We start from the raw sequence: 24275 nt of genomic DNA, 5'->3' as shown, positions 1-24275 counted from the left end.
CAAAAGAGAGGGGGATTGAATAGCAGCCTTCAACTCACTGCAGGGGGGTTGCAAAGAGGATGGGGCTGGGCTGGTCTCAGTGGGGGCAGACAACAGAAGGAGCAATGGGCTCAAGCTGCAGCAAGGGAAGTTGAGGTTGGATATTAGGAAAAACTTTCTCACAAGGAGGGTGGTGAAGCACTGGGACAGGTTACCCAGTGAGGTGGAGGAGTCTCCATCCTTGGAGGTTTTTAATGTCTGGCTCAACAAAGCCTTAGCTGGGAGAGTGTAGTTGGGGCTGGTCCTGCTTGGAGCAGGGGCTTGGATGAGATGTGACTTCCCGAGGTCCCTCCAACCCCCATTGTCTGTGATTTTATGATTCTACCTGCTGGGCTGAGTGATGCCTGTGGTGAGAATAAGGACCCAGATCCCGTGACCCTATGGGGTAGGCTGGAAAAGCATGCCCCATAGGTGCACCTGTGGGATTGGATCAGTAAAAAGGGAAAAGCAAAGCTGCTCAGTGCCAGGCCCCCCTACCCCCTGCACTCCCACAGCAGCTGGACATGTCTACTGAAACACTCAGCAGTGCAAGGAGTGCTAGGTAACCCCACCATTAGGCTTCAGAGTCAACCTTCTTTTTAGATGAGGGTACATTAGGCCAGACTCTACTTCTGCATCAGGCCATTTTCAGTGTCAGGAATTCAGGCTGCACTGGGTCTCATTCAGAATGTTTTCTTAGCTCTCACCAGGACTGGGGATGTGCTCTCTGCCTGAAATGCTCTCTTCCCAGAGGATGCATTTCAGCATGTATCAACCCAGCTGACAACAGAGCCAAGGAGCTTCCTCCCCCTGCCCGAGCCAAACCACTCAAGGATTTTCAATCTTCTAGTTTCGCTTATCCTGATGCTGTGAGAGAGTAGGCTCATAGCAGGTGTGTGACAGCCATCCCGGCTGCTGCATGGAGGCAACGGCAGGGTGACCCCAGGGTCTGCAGAAATGGCAGCAGCTTCTCCAGGCTCCTGCTTAACACCTCTGCTGGGGGCCTGTGATGTGTATCTTGGATGTCGAGATGCCCAGGCTGCCAAAGGAGAGGTCCAGCCACCAGGCCGGAGCAGGCACCTCAAAGCAATGAGCCAGTCGACGATAACAGGAGAGGAGAGGGAGACAGCCAAGCAGAACATGCTGCAGTTCTGGGACTGAAGACTGCCGGGAGTGAAGAGAGAGGTCCCATTAACACACTTGTTAAGAACTTGGTTCAGTTTTACGACAAACTCAATCACAGTATTTACTTGGGGAATAAAGTCCTCCGTACCAAGCAACGAGCATGTCACTGTTCCATTGAAAGCGGCAACAGCAGCCATGCATTCGCTCGAACCAAGCCTGTGTGCAGCTGTCACAACCTTTGGCTTCGTAATGGAGACACTTGATGATCTAAGCTCTCCGCTCCCACGTAAAATGCAGTCTCAGATCTCAAGAAGCTGCCAGCCCTCCCAGGGGTGGAGAAAAGTTTGAAAGCAGGAGCACAGCATGATGCTAACAGCTTGGGAAAGCACCTGACACTGCAACTGTACTTGCACCTTCTACACATGCACCTCCCCCCCACAAAATTAGCAATTGATACTTGAGCACTTGAGGAAACTGAGACCAAACAGTTCGGTTCAAAGGAAAAATCTGCCTTCCCACAACAGCAGCGTGTCTTGTTGGGGTGGCGCGTGGTATGCCAGTAAATACAGTGGGCACCCTGCAAGCAAGCCAGGTTATTCTGAAGCCCATCTCTGCCTTTTGCAGCCGGGGAGGCTTGGGGTCTGCTGCAATGCAGACCCTCACCCCTGCAAACCACCCCTTCCCTGCAGCCTGCCCCAGCTGCAGCCCTGCCTCTGCCCCATGGCAGCATCGATGACTCGGCGCTCCGCCCCAGGAATCTATGCCTCGGCGCTCTCTTCTCCCCCCTGGCAGCCCGGCTCCTGCGGCTCGGCGCTCCTCCCTGCGATCGATGCCTTCGGGGATCGGCGGGCAGCCCTTCCCGCGCATGCGCAGTGACTGTCGGCGCCGCCATTGCGGTGCTGTCAGTGAGGGGCGCAGGCGGCAGCGGCGGCGGGACGAGGTGAGGTGAGGGGAAGGGAGGGGGCGGCGGCGGCGGGGCCGGGCCGCGCGGGACGGGGGTGCGGGGCCGGTCCTCGGCGGCTGGGGCGGCGCCTGGCCGTGGCTCCGGTTTATTCGTCACGAGAGGTGATGCTGCGCTGCCGCCCGGCCGCCCGACTCCTGATAATTCGTCACTTCGGACAGCTCGCCGCTTCCTTCAGACGAATTAACCGCATTTAGATGCACACGAGTGTGTGTGTGTGTGTGTATAGACACACACACACCCATGCATGCGCACATGTACACATGTATATATGCACAAACACATATTCACGGCCATTTAGCTGCACACGTTTGTGTGTATAATGTGCACGTGCGTATGTATATACACATGCATGCACACATATACATGCACAAACATGTGTGTGCAGTTAGATGCACACGTGTATAATGTGCACGTGTATGTATATACGTACATGCACAAACATACACACATGCACATGCATTTAGATGCGCACGTGTGTATAATGTGCACGTGTGTATGTATATACACATGCATGCACACATGCACAAACACACATGCATGTGCATTTAGATGCGCACGTGTGTATGTATATACACATGCATGCACACGTGTATATATGCACAAATTCATGTGCATTTAGATTCACGTGTGTGTAATATGCACACGTATGTATATATACATACATGCACGCACACACACGTGTATATATTTACAAACATAGGCGCACACATTTAGATGTGTGCATATGTGTGCGCACGCACACACACGCACACACGTATGTGTATACATAGCACAAGCTTCCATGGACCCAAGGTCACGTCATCAGATGCAGCGGACGGCCGTGCAGAAAGCACAAGTGCTGAGAGATGCACAGATTTCATAGACGTTGGGGCTGGAAGGGACCTTGCAGATCATTGAGCCCAGCCCCCGCCCCAGGGGCAGGAAACCAGCGGGGCTCAAAGGATCCCAGCAAGATAAGCAGCCAAGCGTTTCTTGAATGAATGCAGAGTAGGTGCCTGCACCACTTCTGGGGGGAGTCTATTCCAGGCTTTGGGGGCTTGGACAGTAAAGAAATTTTTCCTTATGTCCGGCCTAAAACGGTCACGGAGGAGTTTGTGACCATTGGTCCCTGTTATCCCTTGGGGCGCTCTGGTGAACAGACGTTCCCCCAGATCCTGGTGCACACCCCTTATGTACTTATAAGCAGCCACCAGATCCCTCCAAGCCTGCATTTTTCCAGGCTGAAGAGTCCCATGGCTCGCAGCCTCTCATCATAAGGCCTGTTCTCCTGACCTCTGATCATGCGTGTGGCTTTCCTCTGCACTCTCCCAAGCCTCTCCACATCCTTCTTGAATTGCGGAGCCCAGAACTGGACGTAGTAGTCCAGCTGCGGCCTCACCGAGGCCGAGTACAGCGGGAGGATGACGTCCTGAGATTTACTTGAGAAGCATCTCTGGATGCAAGCCAGCGTTTTGTTTGCTTTACCAGCTGCGACATCGCATTGGTGGCTCATGTTCATCTTGTGGTCAACCATGACCCCCAGGTCTCTTTCAGCTGTGGTGCTAGCGAGCGTAGCACTGCCAAGCCTATAAGCATGTTGCGGGTTTTTTTTCCCTGAGGTGGAGTACCTTGCATTTTTCGGTATTGAATGTCATCAGGTTTGTATTCACCCACTTACTAAGCTCATGCAAGTCAGCCTGGATCACCAGCCTGTCCTCAGTTGTGGACTCTATGCCCCCAAAGTTTAGTGTCATCAGCAAACTTAGCCAGTGCACTTCTGACACCAATGTCCACATCGTTGGTAAAGATGTTGAAGAGAACCAGTCCAAGGACAGAGCCTTGGGGGATGCCACTGGTCTCGGAGCACCATAATGACTCGCTAAGGGTGCCACAGGGAGCTCCTTGCCATCAGCACTGTTGGCTGCATAGAGGCTTACACGCAATTCGCACAATGAACCAGAGGTTTCAAGTTGGGATCCAGAGTGTTGAAGAACTGTTCTGCCCTGCTGTGGGCCTTCCCCGTTCTTCGCCACGCAAGAATTGCTCTAGTATTTTTCTGTGGTCAAAAAACAAATGGAAGTTAAAAGCTGGCATTTTGTGAGGGGGCTGGAGTCTGAAAAGGGGGAGAGCCACTAACTCACCAGCCAAGTGTCATGGCAGTGAGGCCTTGCAGGTGGGAAATTGGGCTGTTAGTCAGTGTTACGCCCTTTTCTGGCACATTTGTACGTGGAGTAAGCTGCCTGCCATTTCATCGTGCGTCTCAGTGTTCTTGGCCTTAATTTCACATATTCGAGCACCTGGAGGCTCCCTGGTGAAATCTGCAGGGACAGAAACAGTGACTGGGATTTGTCGAGCTTGCATTCAGGTGATGCCCTTTGACCTGAAACGTTGTGATGTAATGCGGGTGACTGAACTAGGGGGAAGCATGTTCCCTGGGGTTAAGACTGCCCTGTGCTTGCCGTTTCAGGTTGCAAAGATGGAGTTTCAGGCAGTGGTGATGGCGGCCGGTGGCGGATCGCGGATGATGGACCTGACCTCCAGCATCGCCAAGCCCCTGCTGCCAGTAGGCAACAAGCCTTTGATCTGGTACCCGCTAAATTTGTTAGAGCGGGTTGGATTTGAAGGTGAGGAATTGCCAGTTGCTAAACAGTAGAGGTTGGGACCGGCTGTAGTTCTCTGCACAATACAGCATTTCTTGTGCCTTTTTCTGCTTTGCTTTAAAACGTACTGCCCCTTCCCTTGGGAGACTGGTCTGCAACCCAGCGAATATCACCTGCAGTAGTTCTTCCCTGGTATTCAGCCTAGATTTTCCTTCCCTTCCTTTCACCTCATTAAACCTCTTGCTAAATCCTCTTCCTTCTTGTTGTGACCATTCTTTGACCCCTTTTCAACAGTAATTTCCTCTTTCCTTACTTCCTTGCTCCACTTAATCATTTAGGTTCTAGCATTGGTCTCTGAAACCTTGTATGTGGACATAAAATTGGCACGCACCTCCTGCTTGCTGCTCCCCTGTTTGTATGTCTGGTGATCACGTGAGTCCTTTTTGCCCCTGTATCTTGCTAGGAGCTTGCTTTGAAGCGTTGGCCCACGTGACCCCTACATCTGTTTCAGTGGTTACGTTCCAGGATGTGTCCCCCCTCCTCTCTTGTGTTTCCCCCACCCCATCCCTTTCCATAGGCATGTCATATATTCTTTGTTGATGCATCATCTTGCGTTTGGTTGCATTGACTCACGTTTTATTTGAATGTGCCTAACCCACCAAGTGATGTACAGGCAACCCCTGCTTAGCGCTCTTAATTGGTTCCGGAAAGACTGAGCGCTAAGCGAAACCCATTTCCCCATAGGTTTTAATGTAAATAAATATAATTGGTTCCTGCGCGCCTGCCGCTTCCGGCAAGGCACTGCATGGGGTCCGCCAGGGAAAGTATCGCTCCTCCCGGCCTCATTGCTCTGCCACTGTGATGGCCCCTGCCGGCCTGCACCCACTGGCCACACACCTGTGTGTGGCCCCAACCACCCTGCTTACAGGGCCTGAGTTGGGGACCCGCCCACCCAGGGATTAACGGTGAGCAGTAGGGCTCCGATAGGTGAGTGCGTGACCGGAGCAGAACAGGTCATGGTCTGCAGGCTGGGGTCGGGGAGGCTCCATAGGCTTGTGGTGTAGGGCAGGAGACACTGTACACATGTCCTTGAGCAGTGGCTCGCACTGGCCCAGGCCCCGCACTCCTGCCGGCCCTGGCCTCGGGCACCGCGTTCCTGCAGCCCTGCCAGCCCTGGCCCTGGGCACCAGCCCGGGCCCTGTGCCCATGCCTCCCCCCCTCTTTCTCACCACCACTGCCACTCCTCCCTGCCCACTGGCAGGGACCCTGGGCTCCTGCCACCCCACTCAGGGTCCCACCAGCCCAGGCTCCATGCTTACACTGCCTGGCTCCCCACCTGCCCCTTCTCGCCACTGCTTCTCCCCACCCACTCCAGCACCATGTGCCAGAGCACACCCTGGGCTCCTGCCACCCCACCCTGGGCCCTGCCGGCTGCCACTCACCATTTCACTTGACGCCGCTACCACCATTGCTGCCACCACTTTTTCCCCTCCCCGCGCATGCAGAGCATTATGACGAAACTGCTAAGCGCTAAGTGAAACCAAGTAGGTATTTTTAATGAGCACTATAGCAAAACCGCAGTAAGTGAAACTCCATTAAGCGGGGCTTGCCTGTACACTTCCCTGCATGACTGACTTGTTGTCTTGCCAGTCCCCACAAGTCTGATGTGTTGTGAATTTGGTGAGCGGTGAATTTTTTACCTTTACTTTCAGACCATTGATAAAAATGTCAAGTAGGCTTTGGCCTTGCCCTGACCCCAGGTAACTTCTTCAGAAATATCAACCCTCACCTTCCCCCACCTTTACTTCCCCTTGTTACTTTTGGGGCATGTCTGCACTTTGGTGTCAGCAGCTCTCTTGTGCACATCCTACTCAGCCAGACCTGGAAATATACTGGGGAGGCCTGTCTTGGGTTATCACCAGCAGCTGTGCTGTGAGGTCTGGAAACCAAGGTCTTGAGAACAGACATGGGGATATACCTTGAGCTACCTCAGTGCTGCAGTTCTGTCATTTGGGAGAGGGGGGCTCAGGCATGCCAGGAATACCCCTTCCAGGACACTGTGTCAGCATGGTTCACCCCATACTGGTGAACAAGTTAAGTGGCTGTGACGTGGATGACTGCACAGTCGGGTGGGTGGCGAATTGGCTAGAGGGTCGTACCCAGACAGTTGTAGTGGATGGGTCGGTCTTGACCTGGAAAGGTGTGGGCAGTGGGGTCCCGCAGGGCTCGGTCCTTGGACCGTTACTCTTCAGTGTCTTCATCAGCGACTTGGACGAGGGAGTGAAGTGTACTCTGTCCAAGTTTGCAGATGACACAAAACTGCGGGGAGAAGTGGACACGCCGGAGGGCAGGGAACAACTACAAGCAGACCTGGACAGGTTGGACATATGGGCGGAAAACGACAGAATGCAGTTCAACAAGGAGAAATGCAAAGTGCTGCACCTAGGGAGGAAAAATGTCCAGCACACCTACAGCTTAGGGAATGACCTGCTGGGTGGCACAGAAGTGGAAAGGGATCTTAGAGTCCTAGTGGACTCCAAGATGAACATGAGTCGGCAGCGTGACGAAGCCATCAGAAAAGCTAATGGCACTTTATTGTGCATCAGCAGATGCATGACAAATAGATCCAAGGAGGGTGATACTTCCCCTCTATCGGGCGCTGGTCAGACCGCAGTTGGAGTACTGCGTGCAATTCTGGGCGCCGCACTTCAAGAGGGATGCGGATAACCTGGAGAGGGTACAGCGAAGGGCAACTCGTATGGTCAAGGGCCTGCAGACCAAGCCCTACGAGGAGAGACTAGAGAAACTGGACCTTTTCAGCCTCCGCAAGAGAAGGTTGAGAGGCGACCTAGTGGCTGCCTATAAGTTCATCACGGGGGCACAGAAGGGAATTGGTGAGGTTTTATTCACCAAGGCGCCCCCGGGGGTTACAAGAAATAATGGCCACAAGCTAGCAGAGAGCAGATTTAGACTGGACATTAGGAAGAACTTCTTCACAGTTCGAGTGGCCAAGGTCTGGAACGGGCTCCCAAGGGAGGTGGTGCTCTCCCCTACCCTGGGGGTCTTCAAGAGGAGGTTGGATAGGCATCTAGCTGGAGTCATCTAGACCCAGCACTCTTTCCTGCCTATGCAGGGGGTCGGACTCGATGATCTATTGACGTCCCTTCCGACCCTAACATCTATGAATCTAAGGGAATGTGCTCATGGCACCTGCTGCTCCCAGGTGCGAGGACCTGCCCCACTGTCTGCCAGGTCTTCTTCAGCTTTGTAAGTTGTCATCGCTGTCCCTTCAGCAGCAGAACTGGACAAAAGTATCATCATCAGAAGACCTGAGAGCAAAGAGGCAGGCCCCTCACAAAGTCCAGCCTAGCAGGGACGCATACTGGGCTTCATGAAAAAGCATGGCTTTGGCAGGCCCCTCTCAAACTGCTGAGGACAACCAACCAAGGGCACGTCTGACTAAAGGTTTTTCACGCAGCAGCTGGCAAGGCGGGAACCCTGTGCTAGCTCCCAACAAGGGGCCCCAAGTCAGCCAGCCCCGGGCACGAAGCCCCCAGCCCAATACATACCAGCTTGGCGCCCTTCTTGCGACCCAGGGGCAAGGCGTAGTGAGCTTCATACCACTGCCGGTACGGGGTGCTGTCGATGAGAACGATGCAGTTCTTCACCAAGGTTTTGGTCCGGACCAGCTCGTTGTTGGAGGCGTTGTAGACCACGTCGATGATTCTGGTCTTGCGGGTGCAGCCTTTCAAAGGAGGGAGCTCATTAGAATCGGGAGCAAATAAGGACAGCAAAGCCCCATTAGCACCCAGCAGGCTGCCTACCACCCCCCATGCTCAACCTCCATCGGCCCTACAGCTCGGCAGTTTATACTTGGTCACCCTGGGGTGATTTCTAATGAGAAGGGTAATGAAGCACTGGAGCAGGTTACCCAGAGAGGTGGTGGAACCTCCCATCCTTGGAGGTTTTTAAGGCCCGGGTAGACAAAGCCTCATCTGGGATGATGTAGTCGGGGCTGGTCCTGCTTGGAGCAGGGGTTGGACCAGATGTGACCTCCTGAGCTCCCTTCAACCCTCTTTTTCTGTGGTTCTATGAACTCAAAAGAGTTTGTGCTTTATAAAAAGAGCAGGCTAAATCCTAGAAGAGACCAAGTAGCAGCCTCAATCATCCAGTCTCATGTACGGCAATTCTGACATGGAAGTCTTTTCAAACCCTTGTCCGGGGTGGGTTTAAACTGGGCTGGTCCTGCCTTGAGCTGGGGGCTAGACTAGCTGCAACCTCCCTAAGGACCTGCCTTTCTACAATTCAGCAAAGAAAGGTAAGGGCAGGTTTAGAAAGGGAGGGCCCAGTCTTGCAACTCCTTCCTACCAGGAGGAACTCAATCTCCCTACAGAAAACAGGGCAGGCTAAGCAGCTACAGCTGTTCTTCCTACATGAATAACCCAGGCCTAGGTAGCCATGGGATGGGGCCAGGTCTGGCTTCCCATCCTCCACGAGCTTCTAGAAAGCATGAGCTGCTCAGCAACGGGGCAAAACCTCCAGCCTCAGCAATCTGAGTTAGCAGAAGAGCGGCTGGCCAGCCCTGGGAACTAAGTGGACTCCAAGATGAACATGAGTCGGCAGCGTGACGAAGCCATCAGAAAAGCTAATGGCACTTTATTGTGCATCAGCAGATGCATGACAAATAGATCCAAGGAGGGTGATACTTCCCCTCTATCGGGCGCTGGTCAGACCGCAGTTGGAGTACTGCGTGCAATTCTGGGCGCCGCACTTCAAGAGGGATGCGGATAACCTGGAGAGGGTCCAGAGAAGGGCCGCTCATATGGTTAAGGGCTTGCAGACCAAGCCCTACGAGGAGAGACTGGGGCACCTGGACCTCTTCAGCCTCCGCAAGAGAAGGTTGAGAGGCGACCTTGTGGCTGCCTATAAGTTCATCCCGGGGGCACAGAAGGGAATTGGTGAGGTTTTACTCACCAAAGCGCCCCTGGGGGTTACAAGAAATAATGGCCACAAGCTAGCAGAGAGCTGATTTAGACTGGACATAAGGAAGAACTTCTTCACAGTTCGAGTGGCCAAGGTCTGGAACGGGCTCCCAAGGGAGGTGGTGCTCTCCCCTACCCTGGGGGTCTTCAAGAGGAGGTTAGATGAGCATCTAGCTGGGGTCATCTAAACACAGCACTCTTTCCTGACTGTGCAGGGGGTCGGACTCGATGATCTGTTGAGGTCCCTTCTGACCCTAACATCTATGAATCTGTGGGTAGGTGCCCCTGTGACTCAAGGCAGCCAGTTTTGAATCCATTTAACATGTGCTTTATTGTACTGTGTTCACCATGCTGGTAAAAGTCCAAATGTTGCATCTGTATGTCTATAGTTTCAACTGAATGTGTAGCTCTGTGAAGAAAGAAATTGCCTGGGCAAACAAAGCCATGCTGCATGGCATCATTTCTATTTCCACCCTTAATCCTACATTGTTTTCCTCTGTATTTTCTACGTAGTCTCTTTTGCTTGTAGTTACATCTCCCAGAGTAGTGTGTTTCACTAATAGTTCTTCTTTCCCCATCAACAGGATTAATATATTTATTAAGAGGATCTGACAAGAGCCCCAGCTGCACCAGTCATCTCTGTCTCCAACCCAAGGCAGTGTCACTCATTATTTTCCTCTGGTTAGGTCTGGCAGCCAGTTTTGAACCCAAGCCATCCGGAACAGATTGTGTAGGGCATGCATCTGAGCGCAGCATCAAGTCATCTTTACCTCTGACTTTGTTGTTCTAAAGAACAGAACTAGTTGAGTTTTTGACAGGTTACTTGGGGTCCCTGATACGAAACTGCTGTGTTTTCATGGTTGCAGTCTTTTTTTTCTCCGTATCATGATTTAATAGATCTGGGATGGATTCTCCTTGCATAGATCTATTTGTTTTGAATCAGTCTACCATCTTTAACCAGGAGATAAACTGTGCCCCTGGCTGCCTTTGTTCCCCACCATGCATTTTGGAAAAATCCCCCAAGCGAAGTATCTTATGGGTTTTTCCCACCCAAGGGTAACTCCAGGAAGCTTTGCTTTTCGCTTTCTCTTCCAGTTTTTGGGGTCACAGGAAATAGCCTCGTTACCACATTGGTATTAAAATGATAGTTTCACCCACTTCCTTTCTATCTTGCCTGCACAGATTTAACCCACTTATGAGCCACGAAATCAAATTATTTTGTGTTCCCTTCCAAGTGGGTGTTAGGAGAGATGATCTTTCTAACAGTATTTTTGTGTGTTTACCCCATAGTAAGTTGTGCATGTTGAGAGGTAGAAAAAAAAGATGAGGTATCCAGTTAGACCTTCCACTGCTGATATTAGTGATACTTAGAATCATAGGAAAAGAGAGTTGGAGGGACCTCAGGAGGTCACATTTAGTCCAACCCCTGCTCCAGGCAGGACCAGCCCCAACTATATCATCCCAGCCAAGGCTTTGTTAAGCCAGGCCTTAAAAACCTCCAAGGATGGAAACTCCACAGTCTTTCTGGGTCGCCCATTCCAGTGCTTCACCACCCTTCTCGTGAGAGAGATTTTCCTAATAACCAACCTCAGCTTCCCTTGCTGCAACTTGAGCCCATTGCTCCTTGTCCTGTCATCTGCCCCTACTGAGACCAGTTCAGCTCCATCCTCTTTGCAGCCCCCCTGCAGGTAGTAAGGCAGGATGTGCTAAGACAGGATTTTTAAGTGGCATTTGATCTCTGAAAGTACAGGACCTTAAAGAATAATGTGCATATCTTGGACATGATTTATGTACAGTTTAAATAAATCACTTATTGACAATAGGAGCAGCACTTATCGACAATAGGAGCAGGGGCCCTCAATTTCATACTCTGTCTCTTGTGATGACCAAAATGTCATTGCCTTTAATCAAGGAACTTATTCTCTGTTTTTGCAAAGTGTATCCTTTCCTGGGCCAAGATCTTTTAATTTGTAGAACTTGATTTGACCAAAATTGTTCTTAAAGGGCAGTGGAGAAAGTTTGGAAGTGAGAGTATATGCTTTGCATCAGATAGGTGGCCACGTTTGTTAGTTGTTGTATCCTCTTAGTTTTCTTTTATGTTGCAGAGGTCATTGTGGTTACAACCAAAGAAATCCATAAGCTGCTGAACTTAGACACAAAGCTGAAGCTAGATATCGTGTACATCAGTGATGATTTGGATGGGGGCACTGCAGACTCGCTCAGGTACATTCATCCGAAAATTAAGGTACACTTCTTTTTTTTACCTTGACTGAAGACTGTCTCAATTCAGATCTATTTTCCTTCCACCATGCCTGATTCTAATGCCTGGCCGCTCTCTAGGAATGGTACTATTGAGTGCTCTTTTAAAGAACTGAGTTTCTGGAGAGATCAGTTTTCACAACAGCTGGGGAGGGAAACCCAAGCAAGGATTCTGAATGGCTGGAACGGCCCGTTGACTAGCACAGAATCACTTAAAGGAAGGGTGGAACAAGGCCAAGATGATGGCTGTAATCTAGCCTGCTTCTGAAATCAGTGTCTTGCTTCCATTCTCAGTAGCTCTTGATTTGTTCATACCTATCCTGTCCACAGCAGGAGCTACAAGTTGTTGAGTGCTTTGGGCAGTAGGGATGGGGCTCAAAGGCCTCTCATTCTCTTAGAGCAGTGGTTCTCAGCTGGGGGGGTTGCAGCACCCCTTGCTGCTTTAGGCTTATCAGGAACCCTAATGCAGACAGGAGCACCAACTTCTGCCACAGCCGCTTCCCGATTTAGCTCCATTTGAGACGTGCAGGTGGCAGCAGCAGCATATCCTGGTGGAGAACCACTGAGCTGACAAAGCACAGCACTGGCTCTCAGATGGGTTGCTCCCGCATTAAGAAGTTGCAGAGGTGGGCCCTGAGTCTTAAAAGGTTGAGAACCACTGTTCCAGAGAGAGGTTTTCTGGCCAATGCACCAAACTGAGACTGGGGAAATCTAGGTTCAGGTCTTGCCTTGCCCCAGACTTCTCCTAGGCCCCAGGCAAGTGTCCCTCAATTTCTTGTTGGTACGTTGGTCAAGTGCAAGACGACCTCAGTTCAGAGTGAGAAGCGCCTCGTTCTGTTTGCTTCAGGCTTTGTTCCTTGGTCTTTGAAATGCTGTGTGAAACCAGAGCAAACCTGCACAAATTCATCAGTCTCAGTTTCTTGTTTGTCCCTGTTTCCTAGTTGTGCTATTTGCCAGCACAGTGCTTTTCCTACCTATTCATTGGGTTGTGCCAGGTGCCATGTGACGTATTAGGAGACAGCAGGGCCCTGATCCTGTTTGGGACCTGAGGGGTCTATTATGAATTAGACCCCTCAGGTCCCAGTGATAGACGTACACATGATTTGTTTCAGGCCATAGAAGTAAGTACAGGCTGAGGTGAAGCTGACGTTCTGTCTTCTTACAGTACCTAGAGTATGCCTGGTGCCCTTGTCTGGGTTCAGGCAGGCCCTTTTAGAGTAGAACAGAATTTCAGCTGTAGCAGATCTCAGCACAGAGGATTTTGGAGCTGTTCCACAAGATAGTGCATGCTGCTAGTGTACCTTTAGAAGGACAGGCCCTTTACTGTCTGCTGTAGGTGAGAGTTGCACAAGAATTGCACTGTCTGCTGCATTTCAGAGACCATGGGAAAGGAGCCTCAGTGGAGAATCCAAGGTTTTTCTTGAGGAAAGAACTGACTCTTATGGCCACAGTTTGCTGGCAGCCTTATCACAGCTGCTGCCAAAAAGCTGGGGAGAAGTCTGTGCTGGTTGTTGAAAGTTTTATGTCACAAATTGAGTTAAACCTGCTCTTCTGTCTGCAGGTAATTAATTGACATGATACAAATGAGGTAATGTGGCATTCCATTGACAATATGCTTGTGTGGAACGCGAGCGAGGGAGGATAAAGCCAGGGGCATAAAGTGTGCTCTTAGACATATCCTCCAGGCCAGTTAAACACATGATTGCAAATCTCAGTGAGACTTGAGCAAGTCTTGTAAAAGAGCTCAGGTTAGTGGAGCCTGTGAGCGCTGGGGACAAAGCGTTTGTCCTTCCCTGTTGCTGTTCCAGTTCCAGTACCACCTCCATTAGTCAAGGGCAAGGTGACCTCTCAGTTCAGAGTGAGAGGCAGCTGGTTCTGCTCGTTTTGGGCTTTGTTCCCTGGTCCTTGAAATGCTGTTCGAGACCAGAGTAAACCTGCACAAACTCTTGTTGGTTAGTCTTTTCCCTGCTCTGTGCACCCAGGTCTCTTCTGGCAGCGTGGATGCATCTGGTTCAGGGTTTGATTCAATGTAGGCATTCCGTGCCGGATTGGAACACAAATCCATCCTGTTGGCTTGGCTAGCTCTGCCAGCAGCTGACAAGCACAGTAATTCAATCACCAGCCTCCGTGATGAACGCCTTGTCAATACTTTAGGATATTCTTCCTGTTAGAGCCTGTCCTTTGACAATCTGTGGGTTGATTTCAAACCCCCCCATAAACACTTGTATTTGGGAGTTAATGAACAACAGAATTCACTTCTCAATTTTGTAAGTAACAAGTTCTTTTTGGGCCTTTGCGATAGGAGGTGATAAGCGTGTGGTTTTTTTGGGGGGGGGGGGGAAGAGGGAGTATTGTTTTCTTTTTTTCCTATTTGTGAACTTCCTTGAAGTATTTGTATTTGTGCATTATTTGGTAGTACTGGCACTGGTACTGCCAAATAATGCAGACCTTCCTAATGTTACATTAAGATCAGGAGCTTAAAATTGTGAAGGGTAAATACCAAAATATGAATGCATCTGTGTTGCGCATGCATAGTGCTGTCATTCCTCTTTCTTCAGTCTTTTCTTCATAAAGGGCCCCCTTCCAAGCATCACTTCTGCCCAAGAACATTGTGCCACTGTTACAAGTAACTACTGTCAGCCCTGGGGCAGGCCTGCGCCCACATAGGATGCCAGTGATGTCAGTACAACTGCATGAGGTGGGTGCCTGCCTGCAGATCAACTTGCTCCATCAAGACTGGTGCCTTGCCATGATGGGACTCTCTGCAAGCCTCTGTGACCTGGAGAGCGATGCTGGCAGAAGTGCTATTCCTGACCAGGTATGGGTCAAAGGGCAGAGGTCAGACAAGAACTTTCCCAGCCTCTTAAGAGGCCGACAGCTTCACTCTGGAAAACAACCAGACAGCACTCTCCACTCCTCCAGTCATCATGGAAATAGAAGAAAGGTGTCGCCAATCTCAGTCTCAGGTCTTGGATCAGTGGATAGTGCCCACGTGAACCATATGATAGGTGCTGGTCAGGGATGGATCCCAAGGGATGCATGGCACCTGTCTGTGGCTGATCCAGGCACAAGGGGGGCCCCAGAGCTACTCTTGCCCTGTTCCAGCTGCGGGCTACAAAGAGCAGCTGTGTGGAGGTGGACACAGCCAGGCACAGCCATAGCAATGAGCATGTTCCTCCTTCCAGTACCTGCTTTTCGCAATCAGGGGAACCCTGGCAAGAGCAGTGTGTGGGTGCTGGAAGGAGGAGCATGCCTACTACTGTCACTGTTCCCAGCTGAGCCTGGCTCCCACACAGCTGTCCCCTGTAGTCAATGGCTGGAGCAGGGCAGGAACAGTTCTGGGGCTCCCCCACGCCCAGGTCAGCCAGGGGCCATAATAGTTGGATCCCTCCCTCCCATCTTGTGCACCTGCTCCCTGCCTGGGTCCCCAGTGTCCCCCACTGGCCCACGATCTCTAGCCACACCTGCCCCCCTCCCCTCAATAGTCTGAGGAGCAGCATGTTGCATCCCCTTCAATAAATCCTGGATCCACCCATGGTGCTAGTCAAGCCTTGTGTTGGCAGGAAACTGGTACCTTGATGAGTGCGTGTGTATCAAACCAGGGTGCAGTCGATAAGCTATGTAGATAAACGCAGGCTGAGGCTTGTCCTTGCCTGAACAGTCCCCCATGCCCACTTTCTGGCTCCTCTTCCAGGAGGTAAGCACTGTAATATAGTCATTCGTTTTTAAAATTGGGTGCCACTTGATTCACAGAAGTTATGGAGGGGCGTCAAGTCCAGAAAGGTTGAGAACAACTGCATTAAACAGTTTGTGTGTCACACTGTGTATGCCACGTATGCTGAGTTAATCTTCTTGCAAGAGTTCTCATTTCCTGCTGTTTTTTCTTCAGACTGCATGGATGGCATGTTGTGTCTGTGCAGTCATGTGCCACTGGTTCATTGAAGACTCCAGGGCTTCCTGCATTGCTTTGCTTTCTGCTTCACTGGTGATGCAGCAGTGTACCAGACTCAGCTGGATACAAAAGAAGTGCTTCCAGGGATTTCTGCCCATCTGCCTCCTGGAAAGCTCTGAGAAGCTGTGCACAGTGATGGAGCATTCTTCACCAAACCTTTTAAAGGTGGTAGAGCTGTTTCGTCACAAAGAAGTAGCTCTGCTTAATTCAGCAGGAGAGAAGTGAAGTGATTACATACCTGGCCTCCAGTTAAACATGCTCTGGGATCAAAAGCAGCTACAAACGCTGCTCACCCTGTGTGCTATGCTCGTGTTCCGGTCTTACCTCTGGTTATAAGTTTCTCTGTCTTCAGAGAGCTGAAATTTTCTGCGTTGACTCTGGGCTGTTCCAGGGCACAGCATGCCCTGGCCTACCTGCTCCATGCACCGCACCGCACCTCAAAACATGGTCTTAGAGCAGGTGAGCCCTGCTTTGCTGCCATGCTCCCTAGCATGGTCAAAAGCAGTGTGGACCTATCCTTCATGTGGACAAAGCCTGCATGGAAGTTGAGGCACAGGTACCATAGTTTCATAGTTGGTAGGGTCGGAAGGGACCTGAGCAGATCATCTAGTCCAACCCCCTGCCATGGCAGGAAAGAGTACTGGGGTCAAACGACCCCGGCAAGGTGTTCATCCAGCCTCCTCTTAAAGACCCCCAGGGTAGGAGCCAGCACCACTTCTCTTGGAAGTTGGTTCCAGATCCTAGCCGCCCTGACAGTGAAGTATCGCCTCCTGATATCTAGTCTGAATCTACCCTCTGCCAGCTTGTGACCGGTATTTCTTGTCACTCCTGGAAGTGCTCGGGGGAACAGGGACTCCCCCAATGCCTGCTGGTCCCCACTGACCAGTTTGTAAACAGCCACTAGATCCCCCCTCAACCTTCTCTTGTGTAGGCTGAACAGGTTCGGGTCCCGTAGCCGCTCCTCGCAGGGCCTGCCCTGCTGTCCCTGGATCATGCGGGTGGCCCTCCTCTGGACCCTCTCCACGCTGTCCACATCCCTCCTGAAGTGCAGCGCCCAGAACTGGACACAGTACTCCAGCTGCGGCCTGACCAGTGCCGCATAGAGGAGGAGGATCTCCTCCTCAGACCTGCTCATGATGCATCTGAGGATGCACGACAAGGTACGGTTGGCTTTTGCTGACTGCGTCCCCACACTGTCGGCTCATGTGCATTTTGGCATCAGTAATGACTCCAGGATCCTTTTCTGCCTCTGCACTGATGAGAAGGGAGTTCCCCAGGCTCCATTTCTTTGCCTCCATTTTCCTGAGCAGGGACTGGGTCACCCCCCCACCGGGACCCCCATAGGCCCCAGGGGAGGCGCACCCAGGCCTAGGGTCAGTGAGGATCTAGTCAGGGCACTTCTGGAGGGACTGGATGTATTTAAATCAGCTGTTCCTGACGATCTCCACCCCAGAGTGCTGAGGGAATTAGCAGAGGTCATTGCAGGACCCGTGGGACAGCTTTACGAGCACTCGTGGTGCTCTGGTGTGGTGCCAGAGGACTGGAAAAGGGCCAATGTGGTTCCCATTTTCAAAAAAGGGAGGAAGGAGGACCCAGGGAACTATAGGCCCGCGGGTCCCGCAGTGACCTCTGCTAATTCTCTCAGCACTCTGGGGTACATGGATTAGGACCATGGGGTAGTAATCGGTGGGCTGGGTAATGGCCTGGATTGTCCCCGTCACATCCTCAATCTTTGCTCCTGGCAGGCAGTAGACCTCGCGTGTCGAGGGGTCCTGGCGACAGATGGGACCCTCTGTACCTCTCAGGATGGAGTCGCCTATGATGATCACTCAACGTTTCTTCCTCTGGGTCTGCTTAGCTCCTTCAGCCTGTTCAGAGTATGGAGTTGCCTCCTCTACAGAGGTTTTCTCCTCTCCTCCCTTCTCCTGCAGTGTTGCCAGGGCCTCGTACCTGTTCTCCAGCCGGACTGGAGGAACTGGCACTGCTCTGCTTCAAGCAGCCCTGGTTCTGGAGGGGACCATCTGCCACTCTGCTGTGGAGGGCACCACTTCTTAAATAGATGAGACCAGACTGTATTGCTTTCTGCCATGGCGAAGCGGGAGAATATCTGCTACCCAAGGACAGTCCCTAAGTACTGTTTTCTGCTTGAACTACTTGAAACCTCACCATGCTTCTCCTTCACTCCTTTCTGATTGCAGTTTTGGCTTAAATTAGCCCCTGGGCTTAGTGAGTTGGGGGCTGCCTCTTGCGATGTGTTGTCCATACGCAACCTGGGTGCTCCTGTACCAGGATTAGAACAACACTAACGATATTTACACCGAGGAACCTCGCCCCCACATCCCTTCCCAGGGGAGCAGGCCGGCATGAGAGTGCACCATGTTCACCTGAAATGGGAGCAGTCCAAACAAGTTCAATACTCTTTTTGGAAGAGGATGTCAGAATATGGATCTAGGTGATTTCTAGCTCTGCGCTTTTCTCCCAGCCATCCTTTGTTACTGCAGTGTACTCCTTTTTGGTGCAGAACCTAGGAACTGAAATAAGCTATGCACATCCCTGGAGTGTACGCATACCCAAACGTCTCAGTCAGTACACTGAGCTGTCAATACCGTTGGAGGGGCAGACCCTGAACCCACCAGCTGCTCTCATTTTGGAGGCTTCAGACGATTGCTGTTGGGGCATGGACATATAGATGCATTGTGTGTCAACTGTAGGAACACAGTCCCCTAGCAATACATCTTAGCTGTGCCTTTGAGCTGGAATAAAACAGGATTAAAGTTGCAATGATTTTGCTACTCTTGGATCATGCAGCTGTAACATTTGCACAGTAACAGTTTGACAGTGGTTTTCAACCTTTTTACATTTGTAGATCCCTTTGGAAATTTCAAATGGAGGTACAGACCCGTTTGAATTGTAGGTATTGGCATTCACATATTTTTGATCTATCATAATCATCTTTTGCAGACCCCCTAGACATAGTCTGTGGACTCCCAGGAGTCCATGGACCACCAGTTGAAAACCATTGGTTTATGACAATATCATTTGAGGTCGATATAATTGTTCGTGCATCTATCTTTAAGGGACAGCTTGAACAGCTACTACCCCTTCAGTGTTTCTGCTGCAGTTAAACCAAGTACAGCTGGTCACAGTAGTAGAACATTAACGTTATTAGATAGTTAACCAGAGTACAATCAAGTTGCAGAGCTGATCATGGGGGATGAAAAATGTTGTATACTCTATCAGAATTTGCACTTAACCAGATGCGATTAACATGTAAGCAACAGGTACCATCATTTGTTATGTAGCTAAGTGAATGGTGCCTTTATCTGGTATGTATGCAGGTGGAGTACACTGTACACGCTTGTTACAGTATTCGAATTGCTTGCCCAATTGGCCTAGCTCACATGTACCACCCCAGCCTGTACGGGGGATATGAAGTAGGCACTACGCGTTTGCTTTGCCAGGTGCCTGTAGAGTTTGTTAGTGAAAAGAAGAATGAACTTGCCACAAAATTTGGCTCTCTAAAAGGTTTAGTCACCTTATGGGCCCGCTCTTATTGGGGAGAGACCTGGACATGACTTGGATGGACATGTGCGTTGGACCAGCCTGCCTGGGTGTGCAGGGAATGCACACAGCCTGCTCTCAGAAACGAGAGTGGCCCTTCTTCAAGGACTTGTCACTACAAAGCAGCTGGTCTGATTAACCTCCAGCTTCCCAGAATGCTTGGGCATGAGGCAGAGCCCTTAACATTACAGATTATGGGGGGTTTAAAATGAAGCCATCAGGTGCATAATAGAAACAGGACTGCAGAATGGACACATGCAAGTCCTAGAGTCACCTCCTGGGATTGTAACCTCAACCATAGAGCCATTGGGGTATGTCGCCGGTACTGGTTGTGTGGAAACCCAAACAGTTGGGTTGGGCAGTAGTATTTCAAAGCAGCAGTCGTGAAGAGCAGCCCTGGTGTCCAAAGCGATGGCTGCACATAGCAGCAGGGAAAGGACATGCACGCAGCAGTCAGCATCTTTAGAAGGAAACGAACCTCAGACTTCAGAGTCGTTCGTGCTGGCACTTACACACTTGGTTCTTGCACAGACATTCCTCCGAGATGTGCTGCCCGGGTGTCAGCCCGCTAATTTTACGTACGTCACATCGGTGAATAGTCTCATTTACTGACCTTGAGGGAATTGGCTATGGTTTCAAGGACCAGGTGCCAGCAAATTCCCTCTGCAAAGTCAGTGAAAATATCCTGTGTGTGGAGTCGATGAAGGGTGGAGAAGACCTACCAAGCTGTGCTGGAAAGATTTAGGATGCCTCCAAAGCCAGAGGCAGACACAGAAGGCGACTGAGGGAGAAACTGGGAGAAGGACTTCATGTGTGGGCCAGGAGAAATACCTTGGTGAGATGCCCAGGTCAGCATCTGCTAGGACCTGGGAGAATGCTGGCCTTGCTCTGAATAATATGAATCCCAACCCTTGCTACCTGCTGCAAGAGGGAGGATGTCCTCTGTCTCTCTGCCCCAAGAGCCTCTTGGCTGCTGCTAGGTTCAGGGAGTCTCTATCTGTCCCTTCCCCTGCTCCAACCTCGGGTATTTTGGCTTCTCCTCAGTAGCTGCCTCCAGTGCTCGCCTCTGTAGCTTAAGATTCATAGATTCATAAGGAAGCTATGGGTAGCGGCAACAACAGGGCAGTGACATGAGTCTGAATAGCAGCAGTGAAGCTGGTGTGAGTCCTGCCAGGTGCCCTGCTCCTCTGGGACAGCACTTCTTGAGCCAGTGGTTTTTTCAAGCTTTGCTAATTAGGTCATCTGGCCCATTGGCACATTTCCCAGTGCTTTTGTTCAGACGAGTTTCAGCGTCTCCAGCTCTCAAGCACTTGCCACTTCTGTTGCAGGCCTGCTCCGTAGCTTGCTACCAGCACTTCTAGCTGGGAAGTGGCAGAGAACCCACATACTCGGTGTTTGGGTCACCGCGTTACGCGATGATGCAGTCGTGCTGTCGGTTGTCCCTCTGAGCATGAGGCAGAACGGATAGGGACTGATATTGAGAAGAGGGAGCTCATCACTTGAAAGTGTCTGAAGAGAAGGGTCTGGGTGTGCAAGCTGAGTGCAGGATGGCCAAGGTGCCTGTGTGATGGCACCCTGGCTAGATGCTGGGTGTATCTGGTGAGATGGCTCCAGCAGAGAGAGGAAAGCACAAGACACTGGGGAGGCTGCATGGAAATTCATGCACTTCTGGTGACTCATGGGCAGGTTCTGGAAAGGAGGCTTGCAGCTGGGATGGGTGCGGAGAAGGGCTGCTAGCCCAGCTTGGGCCTTTCCAGAGAGACAGCGAGCTTGCCTTCCTTGCTAAGTGAAGCAAAGGCTGAGAGGGGATGCAGTTGCTCTCTAGCAAAGTGTTGCGGAGGGGTGCCCGGCAGGGCGGGAGGAGAGCCTTTCAGTTAAAGTGCGGTATTGGCACAAAAACAAATGGGGAGGCTGGATGTTTGGAGGTGGTTTCTCAGCACCGGAGGAACGAGTCCTGCAAGAGCCTTCCAGTAGGCAGAGCCAGGGGCTGAAGTACCCCGACGAAATCCAAGATGGAGCTCGACAAGTTTATGGTTTGAGCTACACGATGTGGCTGCGTGTGGTGCCAGGGAGCTGGGCTCTGGCCCCGTGTCCCCATGGGTCGCGGCTTGGACCGTTTTATCAAGCTGCTGCAGAACTTGGGGGCTTTCTGTCAAGCGAGCGCTCCTGCAACTTGAGCTTCCCTGATTTTGGTCACCCTGTTTCAGTGCCAAATTTCCTCAGCCCCACACAGCTGCTGTCTGGCGCCGTCCTCACAGGCTGGGGCCCCTTTAGGTGGCAGGTTGAGAAACCTGGTTAGGTCATGAAATCTGGGCTCGGGATGGAGGCAGGGAGCACAGGGGGAGGTGTGCTTGGGTCAAGAATTTGTCTTCACTAAGTCCATATTTTTTCATCTCGTATAAAGCTTTCCTCTCCCCTGTGTCACCCAACTATACTCCGGGCAGCTATTACAACGTGGCGTTCCAGCAGAGTAACAGCAACGGAACGATTTCACATTTTCCTTCCTTGACGAGCCCTTAGTTGTGTTAATGGAAGCCGTGACTAATACCCTGAGAACTAATCAGTGGGCCTTCTGCTACCACAGCGCTGGCGTATGAAACAGTACGTCTCAGGTGGTCCACCTGGCTTCCCCGCGTTGGAGAGTTGCATTCCAAACCTTGTAAGAAAGGCCGTTAAAAAAAAAAAAATCCCCTCCCCGAACAAATAAACAACGATCGAAACTCCAGATTCTCCTGGTATGTGCATCTTTTGGAGCCATGTCGTGGAAAGTGTGATGTCACGGTGGTGGTCCGTCTGCTGCTGAGGGTCACTGATCCGTGGAGTCTTGGCCGGCACGGATAAGCGCTTCACTTCCTCTGTTGAAAAATCTGCTTTCCAAACACATGATGTAAGTACGCGGGCTGCATCGGCTGGGCGCTGGGGTCTGAATCCTTCTGGTACAGTTGAGCAACATTTGATGACCATGGAAAGAAAAACTTTTAATCTCCATAATAGAGAGAGAGCTGTTTTTGTACTGCCAGTGGAAATAAGAAAACTAATGAAATTCAGTTCTGAGGCAACAAACAGGAATCCTCTCTTTAAGCAGGGCTCAAATAAGTGTTGGCCTTGTTTTCAAATTCCTTTGAAAGCATTCCCCAGCCTTTCCAGCGCCCGCCGTGTACCTGCGGGGCCGTCTGACACGCAAGTCAAAATAGTCATTTCTTGGGATGGCTGCGGGAGACTCTTCTGCCGTTCACGTGATATTAGCGTGCAAGGCCGGAGGACTGGCCGGTTCACGGGGCTGGTTATGGGCCAATGCAGCATTTTGCCCCCGTCTCGGCCTCAGGTTGAGCAAGGGCAGCAGTGACTGGAAATTCCCACCGCCCAAGGCTTCATCTCCTGGGTGAGATGAGTTGTAAGCTGTGGGTTCATGTCATTCTCACTCTTGGGGCTGGCAGTGGTAGGAGAGCATGGGTGTCTTGACTTGGGTGATGCTGCCGCCCCAACCCTCCTCTCCAGCGACCGACCAAAGCAGAGCAATCAAACCCCACAGATGATGACCTGCGGGAGAAGCAGGCAGTGCTGGCCCCTCTCGGTCCCTGCTCGGTGGGTCTCTTTTTAGGACTCTTTTCCTAATCTTCTTTTGCCCGAGGGGCTCTGAGACTGTGGTTGCTTATCTTGCTGCCTGTGTTTACTGCAGCTTGGCAATAAAGCATTCAGAGCTTCTATGAGGCACTTGCTTTTTACATCCAGGGTTGTGAATGGTTGCAATGATGCTTCACAGTTACAGATCCTCCCGGGAGGAAGATATTCCCCGTTAATGCGTATAGGGAACTAGGCAGGGAGTTTAAGTGATTTGCCAGCTCTTGGGGGAGTCATTGATGGAGCTGTGGTTCTGCTTGTTTTAACTGCCATCTCTTAAAGGATAGTCCCATTATTTTGGACTCCCAGCCCCATATTCAGCTAACCCAGACCCCTCTGGAGCATGTTGGTGCTTTGTTCTTTATCAATCTGTCTTTGCCCGTGTTAGCATGCGCGCATTCATCCAGACTTTCCTTCATGTGAATGGCACAGACAAGACCATATTTGAGTTGCAGGAGTAGCAGGGCCCCTTGCAAATGCATATAACTAAAATAACTTTGCTAAGCTGATTCAGGACAAATAGTAATTACATTTTACAGCATTGCGGGATTTGAACGAGTCCCCATTATAGTTTTCCATTTCACAGTATACACAGCAGAAGCTGGAATAGTGTTTCTTTTCATTAGGCGCCTCATCATTTCCTTCTTTAAAATATATCAAAACTTCTGTATAAATATTTTACTGTGGTGTATGCTTTGGGGGAATTAATACGACTCAAATGGGAATATTTTAAAGCAAAGAGCATAAGTAAAAATTAATCTGAATTAATCCCATTTTGACCTTCTCTCCAAAAAATAACAACATATAGACACAGATGATCAAAAGGCATTGGGTTAAAGGACCTTCTGGGACTGGGTACGAGATGCCCCTGGAGTTTGCTAGTCCGAATGCAGGTTTGTAGCGGTCAGAAGTAGAGCGTTCAGTCCTCTGTGCGAAGTTAGTTGGTGATCCATTCAGTTGCCCAGGAAAGGTTCAGGCATTATCTAGATAAGCAAGTGCCTGGAGCCAGTGCTTACCAGCCCTCTCCCTGGGGAGCTCAGGGACCGAACTGACTCCAGAGACCGGTCCACCTTCTCAGTCAGGGTGGGGTTCCTCCAAGTCAAGTCCGAGACACAGTGTTGGAGCCACCTAGGAAGCCTGCGAGCCTGTTCAACTTCACAGCAGGAGCTTCAAGGACAAGGAGAGGCCGTCTCTCTGGCACATCAGCTGCTTGA

At 51.0% G+C, this 24275-nt stretch overlaps 1 protein-coding gene and 1 non-coding gene across 2 annotated transcripts in view; one reads left to right on the top strand and one right to left on the bottom strand.

Annotated features, from left to right (window-relative positions):
* The first annotated feature begins 1987 nt into the window (after positions 1 to 1987).
* Positions 1988 to 24275, top strand: part of EIF2B3 (eukaryotic translation initiation factor 2B subunit gamma) — a 115254-nt gene continuing 92966 nt past the window's right edge. The window contains exons 1-3 of the mRNA XM_019480739.2: positions 1988 to 2083; positions 4554 to 4710; positions 11774 to 11913. Coding sequence (XP_019336284.2) covers positions 2009 to 2083; positions 4554 to 4710; positions 11774 to 11913 — 372 coding nt within the window. The 5' untranslated portion in view covers positions 1988 to 2008. The remainder of the gene's footprint in view (positions 2084 to 4553; positions 4711 to 11773; positions 11914 to 24275) is intronic.
* LOC132251042 (small nucleolar RNA SNORD38) lies at positions 7941 to 8013 on the bottom strand. Its single transcript, XR_009462847.1, has one exon. It is a non-coding gene; the product is annotated as a small nucleolar RNA SNORD38 (small nucleolar RNA).

The sequence above is a fragment of the Alligator mississippiensis genome, chromosome 5 (genome assembly GCF_030867095.1).
Source record: "Alligator mississippiensis isolate rAllMis1 chromosome 5, rAllMis1, whole genome shotgun sequence".
NCBI classification, from domain to species: Eukaryota; Metazoa; Chordata; order Crocodylia; family Alligatoridae; genus Alligator; species Alligator mississippiensis.
The sequence above is the reverse complement of the archived record's forward strand: the minus strand, read 5'-3'. Positions and strand labels throughout refer to the sequence as shown.